The sequence below is a fragment of the Mustela putorius genome, unplaced genomic scaffold (genome assembly GCF_011764305.1).
Source record: "Mustela putorius furo isolate JIRA1106 unplaced genomic scaffold, ASM1176430v1.1 tig00000421_pilon_pilon_pilon, whole genome shotgun sequence".
In the NCBI taxonomy this organism is placed as follows: Eukaryota; Metazoa; Chordata; class Mammalia; order Carnivora; family Mustelidae; genus Mustela; species Mustela putorius.
In genome coordinates, this window is record NW_025421375.1 from 4,916,983 (window position 1) to 4,936,043 (window position 19,061).

The window sequence follows — 19,061 nt, forward strand, 5'->3', positions numbered from 1 at the left end:
ACAAAGAACCATCAAGGCTGAGAAACTGCTAATACATTTCTCTTCTTAAACAGAAGTTAGAATTAAATTTTTTTTTAATTCAAATGAGAGATGCAATTTAAATACGATACTAATTTGCACATTTCCCACATTTTCCACAATATTTCAACTGTACAATGATGATATGGACAGAATTATATGTTTCTATATTCTAATATATTTAATCCTGGCAGACTTTATTATTAATTTCTGTAGAAGAGACATCATCACTTTTAAATGTTTGCACGAAGAATTGCACAGGAGAGACATTGTTGTTTGTTTTGGCATTTTTATTCAGATAGTATTACAGATCTTTAACTTATTGTTCTGAGTTACAAATTTAATATTCAGTATCTCACATATTTGTGTCATTTTTGCAAATAATACAAGAAAGAACTTCTTATGTATCTTCTGAAAATGTGCAATTTTTTTTAAGATTTTTTTTTTTTTTGACACAGAGAGAGAGAGAGAGAGAGTGAGATCACAAGTAGACAGAGAGACTGGCAGAGTGGGAGTGGGGAAGCAGGCTCCCTGGTTAGCAGGGAGATCGATGCTGGGGCTTGATCCCAGGATCCTGAGACCATGACCTGAGCTGAAGGCAGAGGCTTAACCCATTGGGCCACCCAGGAACCCTGAAAATGTGCTATTTTTCTATGCTTAAAATTGTCTGCCAGTAAAGAACCTTTGTAACTCAACAATAAATAAACAATGCAATTAAAAAATGGACAAAGGACTTGAACCGACATTTCTTCAAAAAAGATCAATGTCCACAAAGCACATCAAAAGGTGATCAATGTCATTAGTCATTAGGAAGATATAAATCACAGCCATAGTGAGATACCATTACACACTCTCTAGTATGGCCATAAAAAAGGGAAACTAACAAGTGTTGGTGAGGATGTGAAAAAACTGGAACTCTCATACGTTGTTGGTGGGACTGTAAAATGGTGCAGCTGCTGTAGAAAACAGTTTGGTAGCTCCTCAGTAAGTTAAACATCGAATTACCATATGACCCACTGATTCCACTCCTAGGTATATATATAAAATAACTGAGAACAGGTGTTCAAACAATAACCCATATGTGAATGCTCATAGCAGCTCTATTCACAATAGGCCAAAGGTGGAAAGAACCCACATATCTATCGGAGGATGAATGGAGAAACGCATTGTGTTATACTCATATCATGGAATATTATTTGGCTAAAAGAAAATGACGTAGGTCCATGCTACAAAATGGATGAAACTTGAGAACAATGCTAAGTGAAAGAAGACGGATGTAAAAGGTCACATGGTATGGTTTCATTTGTAGGAAGTATTCAGAAGAGGCCAATCCAAGAGACAGAATGCAAGTTGACGGTAACCTGGTTACAGTCTCTCTGTCTACTTGTGATCTCCTCCGGGGTGAAGATGGGAAGTGGAAACAGGCAGTGAATTAATGGATATGGGGTTTTGGTTTGGGAAGGTGAAAATGTTCTGGAACTAAATACAGGTGATGGTTGCCTAACACCATGAACATGCCTAAAGACATTTTATTTGTAGCCACTTTAAATGGTTATAATGCTACATTTTATGTTATGTGTATTTTATCACCAAAAAAAGAAAAAGAAAAAAATTTTCTGCCCACTCATAGATTCAGGATATTCTTTTGAGGCAGGTATGTATATTTATTCTTGTACATGATAGAAGAGATTTCACTGTTTTTCAAAAGAATCTTTCTATAATTGGATGAAATGATACCCTTTTGAGTGAACAACAAATAACCATTAAGAATGTGCATTCATATTGATTTTGTGACAACCTTTTGAATTATGTGATTAGAATTTCCAATCTTAAACCCAATGAAATCTTACAAGCTCAGACATAATGCTGTATTTCAAGTGACAGGTACAGAGTAAGGGATCAGAGACATGTTTTAGAATTAAGTGGATCCATATTCTGCTTTTCTAATACCAGATGTGGAACATTGGGCCGGGTATAGTAATCTCTCAAGTCTCAGTTTTCTCATGAGTAAAGTGGGAATAATATCTATTTTTCCATGATGTAAGAATTGAGTAAGTACATATATGAAAAGTAGTTAGCCCTGGACCCAGCTTATAGTAAATGTTCGGTATGGGAGTCACTTCTAAAACAGGCTTTTGTGTACTTTTTCTAATCCTTATATAAGTTTCGTGGGATGTTTACCTTTGGTGGGAAAGAAGCCCACTCAACCTGCCTTAGCAGGGTTCTATTAGGGAGCGTGTCTTTTGACATGCTGACTAAATTCTGGCACAAAGCAGTAATTTTGAGAAGAGGTCATCAGTTAAAGTGGTCACCTCCCTACTTTCACAGCCACCTTTTCCCCACCTCAGCTCTCTGTATTCCAGAACCCTTTCACAGAAGAGAGCAATCTACTTTTGGTAAAACTCTAGTGCTAGCTCAACGCCATCCCTTTACTAAAATCATCACAAGTAGGACGCGTTAGCATGGCAAAGAAAAAGATGGTGATTGACTATTTGAAGTTTATAAAGAAGGAAGGAAGGGAGGGAGGGAGGGAAGGAAGGAATAAAGGAAGGAGAAAGGGAGACGGAGAGGCAGAGAGGGATGAAGAAAGAGGATAGGCCGGTGGAAAGAAAGCTGGTCTTCTTTAACTAAGCTCAGAATTACTGATTTCAATAGGTCCAAGGACACATACTGCGGGGCCGTGTGGGTCACACTCGCTCTGATATTCAGCCAACTGAATAAAGAAGCTGCCATAAAAACTTAAAGGAAATCGTGACTCTTGCAAAACAAAGGACAAAGGGTGCGCAAAGGATCATAATTCAAATGGGAAATCCGCCCGATAGTCCCAGCTCAACACAAGGCTTTCCACATCTCCCTGACATGAAGTCAGCCTGCTGGACTTCAGCTGCACCTAAAGCAGTTTTGCTAAAGGGTGTGAAGAAAACACTTGAGTGTAAAATTTATTCCCTGATCCTCAAGGAGCTTACAACAGCGCTGGGGAGATTAGCCGTGTAACTAACACTCCAGGGCGGTCAATGAAACGTGACAAACGAGTTGGCAGGGGCCTTGGAGGCGGAGGAATTCACAGTTGAGGATCATTTGGGGCTAGGGGCTTGTCAAGGAAGACTTTAAGAGGTGGGAGGTAAGTTAGGCGCTAAATAGTGGGTAGGGTTTTAGGCGGGCGGGAAGGCGTGGCGTTGGGAACCGAAGACTCCCGCAGCGCTTGTCCCGCTGGCGCGCGCAAGGGACAAGCCTAACCCCTTGGACCACGGCGCGTGCGCAGTCTAGCGCTGGCGCCGGGCGCGCGTCCCGCGGAAAGCCCGCCAGGATCCGAAAACGCGAGACCCCGCGGTCCAAGGCGGGAAAAGGCTCGCGCATGCGCGTCCCGGAGCTTCGGGCTCGCCGGGATGGGGAAGGGGAGGTGGAGTTTCCAACAGGGAACTTGACCCGTTAGCAGCCGCGGCTATGGCGGCGCGCTCGTCGCCCTCGCCGCTCCCTCCGCCCTCAGGGCGACAGTTGGGCCCCTGGTCCCCACGTGTTGGGCGGGGAACTGTGGTACACGCAGTGCGCAGCGAGGCCTCGGGGCTTGCGAGCGCAGTGCGGGAAGGCGTCGTGGACAAAAATGATATATGCTGGCGGGGCGAAGAAGGGTCAGGGGGCCGGCGAGGGCCAGGGGGGGCGGCTCCGGCTCAGGCTCCCCTCCTCAGCTCGCCCAAGGGGTCCAAGCGGCTAGAGGGCATCTCGGTAGAGGAGGCGATGGTGACCCGGACGCAGCTGCTGGAGGAAGAGCTGAGCAGCCTAAAGGAGGAGCTGGCCCTGTGTCAGGTATCGAGGTGGCCGCCGGCCTTTCCCCTACACAGCGGGGCCGGGGCCGGGCCGGTGGGTAGGCGCGCCCCTCTCCCTCTGCCTCAGGCGGCGTCGCTGCGCGGGTTCGGGACCCACCCATCTCCGCCCCGCGGCGCTCCCGCTCGGCTTCCACACGCAGCCCGGCTGGCTGCTTGGTGCTGGGGGGACGCGGCAGTGCCCGGCTCCCTGACCTGGGGCTCCCACCCCTCTCCGGAGAGGCTGGGCAGGGTTCGCCTCGGCGCCCTGGGTTTGGTTTTCTTCACTTGGATGCCACCAAAACGTGCAGTCGCACCGCCCCCCCTCCCCAAAAGCCCAAGTTCCGGGTCGTGACGGTTAAGTGGTACTTGGAGAGGAGTTGAGTGAGTCCACGAGTTGATAGGTTGAACAGGAAAGTTGAAACACGTCTATTAAAATGAAATCCACCGATGAAGGAACCTGTTTTTAATTTGCAAACCCACACTTGTTCTTAAGTCAACCTAAGTTAAACTTAAGTGGTAAACACAAATCAATAATTTTTAGGGTGTCTTAGGCCGGGAACTTTCACACATAATAGACGATGCTTGATGTTTATTAATCAGCTATACGAATTCTATAGTCCTTGAGACAGAAAATTCATTTTCATGTCATCGTGCCAGTGAAAATCATTTAGTAAATCAATTATGTTAATTTACTTGCCTGTTCTATGTAGGGTTATTAAAGATGGCTTGGCTGCATTCATGTTCAAAGAGATTAGATTTCATTTGAGTTTTGCATCCTTACCACCATCTCTTCTCTGATTTTACCAGAACCTTTAGACAGCGTTGGGCGATATAAATGTTGGGGATTCACTCAACAATAAATCGTTCAATCACTTTGTCTTCAAGATAGAACCGATTAGGAATTGCTAACAACCAGGGTAACTTTATGAACAGTATCATCAGTTAGGTTAGTAAAAATTCTTGAAATTCATTCTCTCTCATAGTTTGTTCTATTGGATTATTTTGCCCCTTTTGTAGGTCCTTGCTGATTGAGTCAAGGCTGTAAAAACAGGACAGTTTTGTTCAAATTGAATATGTATTTGCTTAAACAGGCTGGGGAAATATATGTGACTGCTTTTTCATTTTCCCATTTTCTGTTCTTCACTGGATAAGGAGCGAAGGAACAAATAAGAGACACCAGTGAACTAAAGCATTTTTGTCCTCTGCACACCTCACCCTTGGATAAAGATGTTAACCCATGATAAGGGTTTTGTAACTTGGACAAGTCCTAATCTCAGATGCTATTTGCCCATATCTTCTTTACTCTCCCTTTTCCCTTTATATATCCTAGTTATAGCTGTCTAAGGAGCTGAGATACTTTTTACAACTGACTTGATTAAGGAAATCACTCTGTTGGAAACAGCCCACTGACCCCCACCCCCAAATCTATTCCCTAGTCTTTAAAAATGTAGTTTCACATATGGTGTTGGCTCTTGTGACCTTGGAAATATATGGACTAGGAAGATGATTAGATTGCTCTAGGCAGATGTAAGAATAGAGATGGTCATAATTGGGCTAGGATCATGGTTCTTGAGATTTTTGTAGTATTGACACTGTCAGATAACCACAGGCATTCCAGTAATATGAGATGAGATTGGCAGTATCCCATTCAAAACTGTGGTCAAACCACACTCCTGCTCTTGGGTAAACTTGGGAGAAATAACAATTGAACCCCCAATTGTTTTATTAAAAAAAAAATTTACATAAACATTCACTTTTAGACCTTTTTAATTTGTTCTACTTACTTTCTCAGCTAGAAATCACATACCCCAAAATGTAGGATTAACCCGGTTTTTCAAACCTTTCAAAAATTGCAACTCAACATAAATTCATTTTTCATCTTAACCTAGTATGTATACACACATACATATACCTAGAATTTCAGGAACAATGTTTACTCTGTTTGTCATGGACTTTGATTTTTCTTCAAAATTCTATTTTTTAAGAGAATACCACTCAGATCTACCAAATTAATTCGACACAGAAATGGATCAAATGTACATTTTGGGGAAAAATATTTCTGCAAATTAATCTAGTCATAAGTAGTAGCTTCATACAGGTTAGTTGGGTTTTTTCCCATGTTTAGCTTATAGGAATTCAATTATATGTACTTGGTGGAGAACAAGAAGATTTGAGTGGGTCCATATACCATTCCACCCCATTGGAGTTACTCAGAATAAGCATATAAAAGAAAACAATATCAGTTCCAAGTATTTATCATCCAACTTTATGTGAGTGTAAAATTGAAGTTGTTTTTTTTTAATGGCTCCATACTAGCAAGCAACATGCACATAATGCTTAGCTGAAGAAAACATCATTAACTTCAGTGTGGGGAGAAAAGCTGTCTGAATTGGACCTACTGAGGATAAGAAATTGGCTTCCTAATATAGCTTGTCCTTCAAGTGTGCTTCAAAGGACAATTTAAAGTTTGTGACATTTATGCCTTATTCATTGATTTAGAACCCAACTTCACCATACTCTTAATTTTGATTATGAATTTCAAGAATGTGTTCTATTTGCAGTTTAGGATATTGTAAGTATGTGTATGGGCACATTTATTACCACCTATAGAATACCAGAAGATAAGAAGTAATGTTACATATGTGTAATATATAGACATATATATACATACACATATATTTGTTTGTAATGTATGTATGTATATCTCAAAGCTTATTTTCTTTTTCAGTTGCAGCCAAAAATATTCACTAAACCTGTGAGCCAGTTTCAGGTTCAAACTTATTTAGGGCATTTAAATGAAATATATGTTGATACCTGGCTGGATAAGCCGGTAGAGCGTGCAGCTCTTGATTTCCAGGTTGTGTTCAAGCCCTGCACTGGATGTAGAGTTCACTTAAAAAATGAAATTAAAAAAATATATATATGTTTATTACTCCAACTTTAGTGATGAAACTAAGTTTAATGAAGCATGTGATATTGGAATTAAGATTATATGACTAGTTATATTTTTTGTTAAGATATTTAGGTATGTTGAAAACTTATCCATTTCATAAAGAAGAACAATTTGAAAACCCTTTTTTTTAAAAAGATTTTATTTATTTATTTGACAGAGAGATCACAAGTAGGCAGAGAGGCAGACAGAGAGAGAGAGTGGGAAGCAGCCTCCCCACTGAGCAGAGAGCTGGATGTGGGGCTCAATTCTAGGACCCTGAGATCATGACCTGAGCCAAAGGCAGAGGCCTAACCTACTGAGCCACCTAGGTGCCCCTTGAAAACCTATTATATAATTAAAATCCTCACCATTGTTAGTAGTTGTCTTTTGGTATGTGAATCTTTTTGTGTAATTACTTTTTATAATAATAATTTATTGAGAGGCTACTTTGTGCTATGCTTTGTAATTAAACTCATTCCATTGTTTTCCCTGTGTTCTGGTAGGCAAATTATTTATTTAATGAGGGACATAGTTTTCATATGTTTGTTGAATTCATTCTTCCAGTAGAGATAAAACGAGGGTCTGTTATGTTGCCAGTCATTAAACTAGGTGCGGGGGAAAAGTATGTACCCAGTGAAAAAGATAATTTTGGGTGTCTGTGTCTGCCAAGTTGATACTTATTTCCCTACCAGCTAATAAGTGAAAGCCAAAGTGAGTCCATTACTAAGATAATATAGATTCAAATCTCTGAGTATTTGGTCAACTCTTTTGTAGGCTGTGTTTACTATACTTTGTGATGTAGAGATTTTTTTCGGTTTTCTTGCTGTATCTCTTTCACTGTGCTAGAGCTAAGCCTTTTGTCATTAAGTCATATTTAAGTGGAAGTAATTCATTTTATAAATTATGAACTTTTAACTCTTTTACATTTTTACTTAATGCTAACCTTTCTTAGTATTTTAGGTAGAAAAGTTGAGGTGAAAATACATGTAAATATTTGCTATTTTGTTTTGAAGTGAGCTATAAGATAAATTTATAAATATTACTGATTTCCAGGGATTTTGTAATTTCCTCATCATGCCTTTTAAAAATAAGAGCTATTAGAGCACATTATGTTGCATGGTTTATTCTTTCTTACCTTCACTACCTTCCAGGCAAGTTATGACATGTGATTTATATACTGACATTTCTTGTTTTTAACTTGAATCATTTTAATACCCAAATTCTAAATTCTTGTTTCTAAAAGGATAAAGTAAAGCATGATATATAGGAATGTTTAGATAAGGTAGTACTCTCTAGTACTCGGGCTGTCAAAAGTCTTCTGAAAACAAGTAAGTAAGCAGTCAAACAAAGTAGATCAAAGATTTGAGCATTAAAAAATGAAAACATAAAAATTTTAGAAGGAAGTGAATGTAGTAAATATATTTGTAATCTCTGAGTAGAGAAGGCCAATCAGAAAAATTGATAATAAAATCCATAAGCCATAATAGAAAAGATGGATAAATATGAATATATAAAAGTAATAATTACCCTTTTGCAAAAGCACTCCATCATAAATAAAGTTAAATAAGCAACAACATACTGGAAAACAATATTTGTAACCCATTTTATGGACATGAGTCTAATTTTAAGATTCCCAGCAGTAACTTTTATATTTCATTTGCAGAACTTGGTCACATCCCATAGGTAAGAGGGGCCAGGGTTTTACTTGGGCAGCAAAGAGCCAAATGGTTTATGTTACCAATAGGAAGGAGAGAATGGATGATGGACACAGATCCAAATAGAAATATCTGTCGCACAAGTAAAACCAACCAGCCAAATAAAATAATATGAAATGTGCTGTGAAAACAAAAATTAAATAGAGTAAAGGGTTATCAGAGACTTAGGAGTTTGGGTGGCTGTAAATATAGTAGTCAGAGAATTTTCTTTTGAGGTGACATTTAGGCAAAGACCTGAATGAAGTGAGGAAATAATCTACATGAAAATCTGGTGCATGGCACATGTGCAGAGGCCCTGGCACAAGCGGAACAAGAAAACCAGTGTGTATAATAAATGGAGAGAGTGATAGATGAGGTTGCAGAGGTGTGTATGAGTCAGATAATGTTGGGTTTTGTAGCCTTGTTATAGAATTTGGATTATTTTCTTAATCTGATGGGAATCCATTGGAGGATTTTGAGCTAAGGAGGCCAGGGGACCACCATGGATGGGTAGGCGAGAGATGGGGTTGATTTGGACTAGGAGGATGGTGGTGGAGGTGGTGAGAAATGGTTAGAACGGGACATATGTTGTAGGTAAAAACAATAGGATATACTGACTAGATATGAAATATGAGGAAAAGAGAACAGAATTGACTTGGCAGTGTTAGGCCTTTGAGCAAACGACTTAGATGATGGCATCATTTTCTGAGCTGAAGAGTAGTAAGTTTGTAAAAAGTAGGAAATCAATAATTTTTTTGTTTAAGTTAAATTTGAGATATCTACTAGGTTTTCAGATGGAATTATTGAGTTGGAGATTGATGTCTGCACCTAGGGGTGGAGAAAACAGCTAAGGATGGAAATGTTGTTGTAAGTCCTCAGTATGTAGTTAATACATAAAACCATGGAACTGAATGAGGTCACCTAGAGCAATGGTTCTCAACCTTGAGTGCACAAAATCACCTGAGGAACTTTTAAAAAAAAAATACTGGTGCTTGAAACTTACCTGAAACCAATTAAGTCAGAATCTCTAGATCACCACTGTTTTTAAAAACTTCTTTTAAAAACTTCTCCCAAAGTGACTCATAACTCAGTCACAATTGTCGTAACAACTGGCCTAGGCATTACGACTAAAACTGCCCATTGTCTATGGGATTCAGCTACATAGAGGACCTTGAAAAAGGAATTTAACATCATAGCGGGGAGGGACATCTGACTGGAGAAAGTAATAGAGTGAATGGAAGTGAGGAAGTGGAGACCATTATTATAGGTAACTCTTCCAAGGAATTTTGCTGAAAAGGGGGGCTGCAAAATGGAGCAGTAAATAGAGAGCAATTCTCTTTTAAAGCAAATTTTGTCATGTTATTCAGCATTCCAACCTTTACAACCCTGAAGTGTCGCTGGTAGAAATAGTAAACATGAATGTGAAGTGCCAGAATGTGGAGTGCTAAGAACTTCTTAAAATAAAGCTTTCCTGTTCTGTATAGTAATAGAACTAGGGATCAAGTAATTTCTTTCATTGTTTTCATTTAATGTAGTGTTTTCTCTGATTTAACTACAAAGCAGTGCATTAAAAATGTCTTTTGTTTCTTTAAGGCTGATAAAGAATTTGTATGGTCTTTGTGGAAACGTCTCCAGGTAACAAACCCAGATCTCTCACAAGCAGTCAGTTTGATTGTAGAAAGGTGAGCTCTCAAGTTACTTTTCTATGAGTATTTGGTTTGTTGAATTTGTTTTGCTTTATTATTAAAATTAAAACTTGGCATTAAGTCCCTAAAGAGATTTGACTTCCAAATGAATGTGGAGCATGATATTATAATTATTGGACTTATTTCAAGGGGTGCCGAGTCACCAAATACAAATAGGCCATGTCTCCTGCTCGTATTCTGATGTATTTGGGAAGTTGGCAGGTAAGAGATAATGCTATGACTTGGACACTGTGTGCGTCTAATGTGTCTGTGTATATGTGTGTGTTGAGCTCTTACAGCTCAACTTTAAAAATTGGAGAAGTACCTGTTATTTGGCTTTTTACTCTGAAACCACCTCTATTCATAGCTTTCTAGACATGGCTCACTTTTCCCCTGAGGTAACTGCATTGTGTACTTTAAAGTCTGAGATGACATTGTCAGAATAGAGTAAATGTTCTGAAATAGACAGAGGGATTTCACTTAGTAGTCAGTATTACACTGTAAGGGATGCCCATTCATTTAACTATAGATTATTGGTCCTCTCCTTGGTCATTAGAAACAGCGGAATGATGCTGGGTACTCTTTATCAAACATTTGGTATATAGTAGTCCCATGAAGCTTAGCCTAACAATTAAAACACTTGGTTTCTTATTAAATGGTTTCCAGTACATTGCCTAAGTGAGAAGCTAAGCACATGGATGCCTTTTTCCTTTTCTTTAATTGAATCATGATTATATAATCTGAATATCATTTTTTAACACTTTATTTATTTATTTGACAGACAGAGATCACAAGTAGACAGAGAAGCAGGCAGAGAGAGAAGAGGAAGGAGGCTCCCTGCTGAGCAGAGAGCCCGATGAGGGGCTTGATCCCAGTACCCTGGGATCATGACCTAAGCCGAAGGCAGAGGCCTTAACCCACTGAGCCACCCCAGTGCCCCTGAAATTATTTTTTTTCTAAGATTTTATTTTTACATGATCTCTACACCCAAATTGCTGCCCATACCTCAAACCCCAAGATCACGAATCACATGCTGACTGAGCCAGCCAGGTGCCCCTGAAATGTTAAAAAAAACAATAAACACAAATATCCTGGTAAATGGCCAAAGGAGACATTGCGACAAAAGAGTCAGAATGGTTCATAAATATATAGGGGAAGGTTTCTCTCATTAATAGCCAAAACAATACAAATTATAGCAATGAGGTACATTTTCTTATTAAATTGGGGAAAAAATAGGAAAGCGAAATACTAATGTGATAAATGCTGGTAAAACTGTTATTTTCCGACATTGTTATGGGCAATGGCAACTGGGATAATCCACATAGAAAGTGTCTGGTTTGTACCCTTTGATACACTAATCCTGTTTTTAGGGACCCCTAAAAACATAATGACATAATCCAAAATACATTCAAAGCTGTAGATACAAAGGAGTTTGTGTGGGAATCTGGAAGCAACCTGAACGTCTAAAATATAGGGGAACAGAGGGTTACTAACTGTACCCCACAGGAAACGTTATGTAGCCATCAATACTGGCTGTGAACATGATAGAATGTTAAATGAAAAAAAAAGCCATCTCTAAAACTGGACCATGGAAAGCAGGAGACCAGCTAGGATCCTACAACACACCCCGTCCCAGAAAGGACTTGTGTGATGCACGACTCCCTCAGGCCCCATTGTAATACCTGAGAAGGTTCCCTTTACAGAAAGACTTTTTTTCTTTGCTCACTGGGGAAGGAGGGCAACTTAGACTTTATGCTCAAGGAAATGGTATTTTATCATGAGTTGCGTCTGGCTCTGGAGTTCTTGGAAAGTGCCGGTCCATTCTTGAGCTCATTGGCCACCAGTAGTCTTTTGCTGGGCAGGACAGTCACCTTCTAGTCACAGCTCACGAGATTTGCCTGAGCTCACGAAGCCATAAATGGTTATGGTCTCAGGTTAGAACTACGGGGTCGGTCCTTCATTTATGATCCCGTCTTGGCTCTTGGCCTGAGGATAATTCTCAAGGTTGGGATATCATTACACAATTTATTTGTAACTTTCCAGATTTCTGCCATTACAAACATGGTATCACATTGGCTTCTGTCTTCTGTGTTTATTTTACTGGAGCCATTTAAGAGTATAGACTGATGACTCCAGAACCCCTAAATCCTTTGATGTTTTTCAAAAAGAAAAGGACTGTCTCTTAGGTGAACACGTACATCTTCCAGAAGCAGGACAATGGTGTCGCCCAGAACAATGCTGTTATCGGAGAGAGGACTTTACAGGGTTGTTGTCTGTCTCCTACCAGTGTTCCCAGTGGCAAAGGGACACCCTTGGCTTGTGTCTGACTTGGTTGTCCAGTCTCTCTCTTGTCTGGCAGTATGCAACAATTGTTTTTCCTTGGTGTTTCAGGACACTGACGTTTTTGAAAGGCGCAGGCCTGTGGTTTTGCAGAAGGTCCCTCTGCTGGGTTCTCTCATGCTTACCCACAGAGCAGAGAGCTTAACATGGAACTCCTTGATACCAGGACCCTGAGGGTCATGACCAGAGCCAAAGGCAAACACTTAACTGACTGAGCCACCCAGTGCCCTGGAATTTTTGATAGTGCTTATAAAAATTATGTTTACACTATACTGTAGTCTGTTAGTGTACAGTAGCATTATGTCTAGAAAAAACAACGTATATACCTTAATTTTTTTTTTTTTTTTTTTTTTTTTTTTTAAAGATTTTATTTATTTATTTGACAGAGAGAGATCACAAGTAGGCAGAGAGGCAGGCAGAGAGAGAGGAGGAAGCAGGCTCCCTGCTGAGCAGAGAGCCCGATGTGGGACTCGATCCCAGGACCCTGAGATCATGACCTGAGCCGAAGGCAGCGGCTTAACCCACTGAGCCACCCAGGCGCCCCGTATATACCTTAATTTAAAAATACTATATTGGTCCCCCCCCCAAAAAAAAAACTTTAATGCTAAAAAAATGTTAAACATCATCTGAGCTTCCAATAAGTTGTAATCTTTTTCTGGTGGAGGGTGTTGCTTTGATGTTGATGGCTGCTGAGTGATCAGGTTGGTATTTACTAACAGTTGGGGTGGCTGTTACAGTTTCTTAAAGTAAGACAACAATGAAGTTTGCCACATCAGCTTACTCTTCCTTTCCTGAAAGATTTCATGCTGTTTGATACCATTTTATCTCCAGGAGTATTTCTTTCAAAATTGGAGTCAGTTCTTTCAAACTGAAAGATTCATAAATCCTTTGTTGTCATTTCAACAATCTTATGGCATCTTCACCACGAATCCTCTCAAGAAACCACATTCTTTGTTCATCTGTAAGCAGCAACTCATAATCTGTTAATTGCAGCAGTTCAGTCACATCTTCAGACTCGACTTCTAATTCTAGTTGTCTTGCAGTTTCCACTATACCTGCAATTACTTCTTCCACCAAAGTCTTAAATCCTTCAAAATCATCCATGAGGGTTGGAATCAACTTTGTCCAAACTCTTGGTAATGTTGGTATTCTGACCTCTTTCCATGAATCATGACTGTTCTTCATGGGATCTAGAATGGTGAATTCTTTCCAGAAACTTTTCAAATGACATTGCCTAGAGCCATCAGAAAAATCATGATCTATGGCAGCTCTAGCCTTATGAAATCTATTTCTTCAATTATAAGACTTGAGAGTTAAAATCACTCCTTGATCCATGGGTTTCAAAATGTATGTTGTGTTAATAGGCATTAAAACATTGTCCATCAGAGCTCTTAGGTGACCAGGTAGATTGTCAGTGAGCAGTAGCATTTTGAAAGGAATCTTCTTTTTTTTTTTTTTTTGAGCAGTTGTTTTCAACATGGCTTTAAAATATTCAGTAAAGCTTGTTGTAAATGGATGTACTGTCATCCAGACTTTGTTGTTCCATTTATTGAGGACAGGAGAAGTAGGTTTAGTGTAATTCTTAATGGCTCTATGTTTTTCAAAAATGGTAAATGAGCATTGGTTTCAACTTAAAGTCACCAGATGTGTTAGCCCCAAAGTAGAGTCAGCCTGTCCTTTGAAGTTTTGAAGCTAGGCATTGACTTCTGTCTAGCTGTGGAGGTTCTAGATTGCATCTTCTTCCAATAGAAGGCTGTTTCATCTATATTGAAGATCTGTCATTTAGTATAGACACCTTTATTAATTCTCTTAGCTAGATCTTCTGGATAACTTGGTATAGCTTGTCCATTAGCACCTGCTGCTTCGCCTTGCACTTTCAGGTCATGGTGATGATTTCTTTCCTTCAATATCATGAACCAACCTCTGCCAGCTTCAGATTTTTCTTTGGTAGCTTCTTTACTTCTCTCAGCGTCACAGAATTGAAGAGAGTTAGGGTCTTGCTCTGGATTAGGCTTTGGCTTAAGGGAATGTTGTAGCTGGTTTAATCTTCTGTCCAGACCCATTAAAACTTTCTCCATATCAGCAGGAAGGCTGTTTAGCTTTCTTATCATTCATGTGTTCACTGGAGTAGAAACTTTAATTCCCTCAAGAACTTCTCCTTTGCATTTACAACTTGGCTAACTGTTTGGTGCAGGAAGCCTAGCTTTTGGCCTGTCTTGGCTTTTGACATGCCTTTTTCACCAAGCTTAATTATTTCTCGCTTTTGATTTCAAAAGAGATGTACAACTCTTCCTTTCACTTGGACACTAGTGGCTTCTGTAAGGTTATTAATTGGCTTAATTTCAGTATTCTTGTGTCTCAGGGAATAGGAAGGTGTGAGGAGAGGGAAAGATATGGGGAAATGGCCAGTTGGGGAGCAGTCAGAGCACACATATTTATCAATTAAGTTTGCCATCTTACATGCATGTGGTCTGTGGTGCCCTAAAACAGTTATAAGGGTTTGAAATGTTGCAAGAATTACCAAATGTGACACAGAGACATGAAGTGAGCAAATACTGTTGGAAAAAATAGTACCAATAGACTTAATTTCATATAGGATTGTGACAAACCTTCCGTTTTTGAAAAACTTGGTATCTGCAAAGCATAATATAGTAAAGCACAGTAAAACGAGGTTTGTTGGTCCATATATTTGTGTTCATGTGTTTTACTTTTTATTATGGAATATTTCAATTAGATGCAAAGGCAGAGATAATATTTTAATGAACTCCCATGTTTGCTCCTCATCCAGCTTAAACAGTTATCAACACATGACCAACCTTATTTTATCAGTAAACATCTACTTCCTTCTTGTCTGCTCTTTCTACCAGTAATGGATTATTTTGAAACAAATCCCAGATATCATCCACAATTACATACGTGTTTATAGTCAGTTCATGTTATTCACAGCAGTTATGTTCTATAAAGTCTTTGAAAACATTGAATTAGCCGACACTGGACCACTTCTTGTGGGGAAGTAAAGGTTTAGGTTTCTGTGAGCTTTTGGCACAACTTCTTGTCAGCTGGTCAACATATAACATTGTTTTAGGTATGTTTCTCTTTAAAGACCTATCTTATGTAATATGTATTGTTGATTCATTACTGTTGAACTCATGATACCCTATAACTCATGCTTGAGCAAAAGTTGTCTAATACATTCTTTACTTCAAAAGGCACATCACAGTTTTCTTAACACTTGGGAACACTTCATAACACTTCAGCATTGTGCCTGGTGATCATTTTTAACAGTGAAATCAACAACAAAAGTGCAAAATTGTGAAAAATGTGGCACTAAATAGAACATGAGAACACTTGTCAATGGTATGAGAACTGAAACAGAACATCCCCTTGTCTAACCTCTGCTGGCAACATGTGGTTTGCGTGACTTAAATTTTTGCCACATCAGGCATGCCTGCTTATGACTGAAAAATGGCGTGAGTATTGATTTTAGGCTTATAAATGAATTTTAGTGAATAAGCAAAAATTCACAAATTCTGAGTCCTGGAATGAGGATTGATTCTATCTCTAAACAATAAGGGTTCTTTTTTAAAAAAAATATTTTATTTATTTATTTGACAGAGAGAGACACAGAGTGAGGGAGAGGGAACACAAGCAGGGGGAGCAGAAGAGGGAGAAGCAGGGTTCCCGCGGAGCAGGGAGCCGGATATGGGTCTTGATCCCAGGACTCTGATATCATGACCTCATCCGAGGCAGCTGCTTAATGACTGAGCCACCAAGCACCCATGATAAGTTTTCTTTTTAATAAAACCATGGGGTCATAGTTGAGAGTTTTGTGATTATTCCTGAATACAGTCAAATATCCAGTCAGTTTTCAGATTTCTCCAATAGTCTCATAACTCTTTTTCTTCTATTATTATTATTATTTTTATTTTTATTTTTTTTGAAGGAGAACACATGAGAGAGAGCCTGAGCAGGGGTGAAAGAGTAGAGAGAGAGGGAGAGAGAGAATCTCAAGCAAGCGTGGAGCCCAACACGGGGCTCGATTTCCTGACACTTGAGATCATGACCAGACCTAAAATCAAGAGTCACAGTGTTAACTGACTGAGCCACCCAGGCTCATACTTATTTAAAAACTTGGTTGGTTCTGGGGTGCTGAATGTGGAGCCTGCTTGAGATTCTCTTTCTCTCTCTCCCACCTCTGCTCATGCTCTTTCTCAAAAAAAAAAAAAAAAAAAAAAAAAAAAAATAAAGTTAGTTTGCTCCTATGAGGACTCAAACCAGTTTGCAACTCTATTTATTTTTTTAAAGATTTCTTTATTTGAGTGGGGGGAGGGGCAGAGAGAAACAGTGAATCTTAAGCAGGCTCCCCTCTGAGCAAGGAGTATGGAGCTCAGTGGGAGGCTTAATCCCACAATTCTGAGATCATGACCTGAAATCATAAACTGAAATCAAGAGTTGGATGCTTAAGCAACTGAACCAGCCAGGCACCCCTCTCTTTGAAACTTAAAATAATAATAATAAATTGGTCCATTTATCCTGTGGAGTTTCTCACATTTTGGATTTTTCTGATTATAATAGTCTGTATCCTATAGTTACCATACCCTTGATATTAGACCTAAAGGCTTATTCAGATCTCATGTCTTATCATATCAGAAAGCACATAGTGTCTTATCCAGATCTTTTTTTTAAAAAATTATTTATTTATTTGACAGACAGAGATTACAAGTAGGCATAGAAGCAGGCAGAGAGAGGAAGGGAAGCAGACCCCCTGCTGAACAGAGAGCCCGAGGTGGGACTCGAGGTGGGACTCGATCGCAGGACCCTGAGATCATGACCTGAGCCGAAGGCAGCGGCTTAACCCACTGAGCCACACAGGCTCCCCATTATCCAGATCTTTTTGTGATAACTTTGATCAGTGTCTCTTTAGTCTTGAACATTCTGTATTCTTCTTCTTTTTAATGGCATCAGCTTGTTAAACCACCGTGGTTGTTAGTTATCCTTTAGTAAGTCTTGTATTCTGGATTCACTTGATTGCTTCCTTGTGTTATCACTCAGACTTCTATTCTTTAATTATTACAAACTGAAAGGTAAATCTAAAGCTTGATTATGTTCAGGTTCAACTTTTTGGGCAAATATTTCATAAATTGCTCCGTAGCATATCTCAAATGAAAGCACATATTGTCTGATTGTGCTCCTTTCAGTAATGATAGTCTTAGTGCATTAACGTGATGACAGTGTGATCCCTCCATTATAAAGTTGTATTTTTACCTTATGGCCAACAGGTAATCTAGAAAGTAAATGCAGTAATGTACTGGTGCCCTGCAAGTGTTCACTTCTCTATCAGCGTTTCACCTAATTTGAGTATACATTGATTATCTGAATTTATTATTTCATTAGGAGCCAAAAGTTGTGATTTTATATGTTTTTTATTTCTTCTCTATTAACTGGAATTCTTTAACTTCTTGTGACTTTTTAATATATATTATCTTTAAATTTTTTAATTTTTTTGATTAGCTAATATGGCTATATGATTATATGATTCAGCATTTTAAAAGCGTTAAAGAATATGTGATGGGGAGTCTCCCTCTCACTCCTGTCTCCAGCTATTCCTATCCCTTCCTCATACACAGTAATAATAGTGCATTTCTGTCTTTGATCCATTTTGAGTTAAGTTTTGTAAATGTTATATATTAAGGATCCAGTTTCATTCTTTTGCATGTGGATAGCCAGATGTCCCAGCGCCTGCTGAAAAGACTATCTGTGCTCCAACCACCGCCCCCTCCCCGCCCCCACCTTGGATGGTCTTGCATTTGTTAAAAATAGGTTGACCAGGGATGCATGAGTTTTTTTTCTTGAATTCTTAGTGCTATTCTATTGGTTTGTATGTCCATTCTCATTCTAGTGTTAAACTGTCCTGATGACTGTTGTTGTATACTAGGTTTGAAACCAGGAGTGAATCCTGCTTCTTTGTTTTCAAGAGTGTTTTGGCTATTCTGGGTCCCTTATAATTCCAAGTGAATTTTACTGTCAGTTTATCAATTTCTACAAAGAAGTGATCTAGAATTCTGATAGGGATTATGTTGAATTTGTGGATCAGTTTGGGGACTATTGCTATCTTAACAATGTTAAATTTCTATATCATGAATGTGGGATTTTTTCCAATTTTTAGTCTAAAATTTCTTTCGACAATGTTTTTAGAGTTTATATTTTGCACTGTTTTGGATAAATTTATTTCTAAGTATTTTACTATTTATGATTCTGTTATAGATGGAATTATTTTCTTAACCTTATTTTCAGATAGGTTAGTGTAACTGTGTAGATTACAATTGATTTCTGCATATTGATCTTGTAACCTGCAAGTGTACTGAACTCATTTATTCTAATTCATTTTTTAGTGGATTCTTTAGGATTTTCTGTAAGATCGTATTATCTATAAATATAGATAGTTTTGCTTCTTCCTTTTAACCCTGATGTGTTTTCTTTCTTTCTCTTGCCTACTTGCCCGGTGAGAACTCCAGTACATTATTGAACGGATGAGGTCAGAGCCAACATCCTTGTTTTATTATAATAATAATAATAGCAATATTATTAT

At 38.9% G+C, this 19,061-nt stretch overlaps 1 protein-coding gene across 5 annotated transcripts in view; it reads left to right on the forward strand.

The window, feature by feature from the left end:
- The first annotated feature begins 3,370 nt into the window (after nt 1–3,370).
- The window catches only part of CNTLN (centlein), a 289,645-nt gene continuing 273,954 nt past the window's right edge, over nt 3,371–19,061 (forward strand). For all 5 annotated transcript variants that reach the window (XM_004765706.3, XM_013063112.2, XM_013063111.2 and 2 more), the window contains exons 1-2: nt 3,371–3,822; nt 10,041–10,129. In XM_004765706.3, the coding sequence (XP_004765763.1) occupies nt 3,463–3,822; nt 10,041–10,129 (449 nt within the window). In that variant the 5' untranslated portion in view covers nt 3,371–3,462. The remainder of the gene's footprint in view (nt 3,823–10,040; nt 10,130–19,061) is intronic.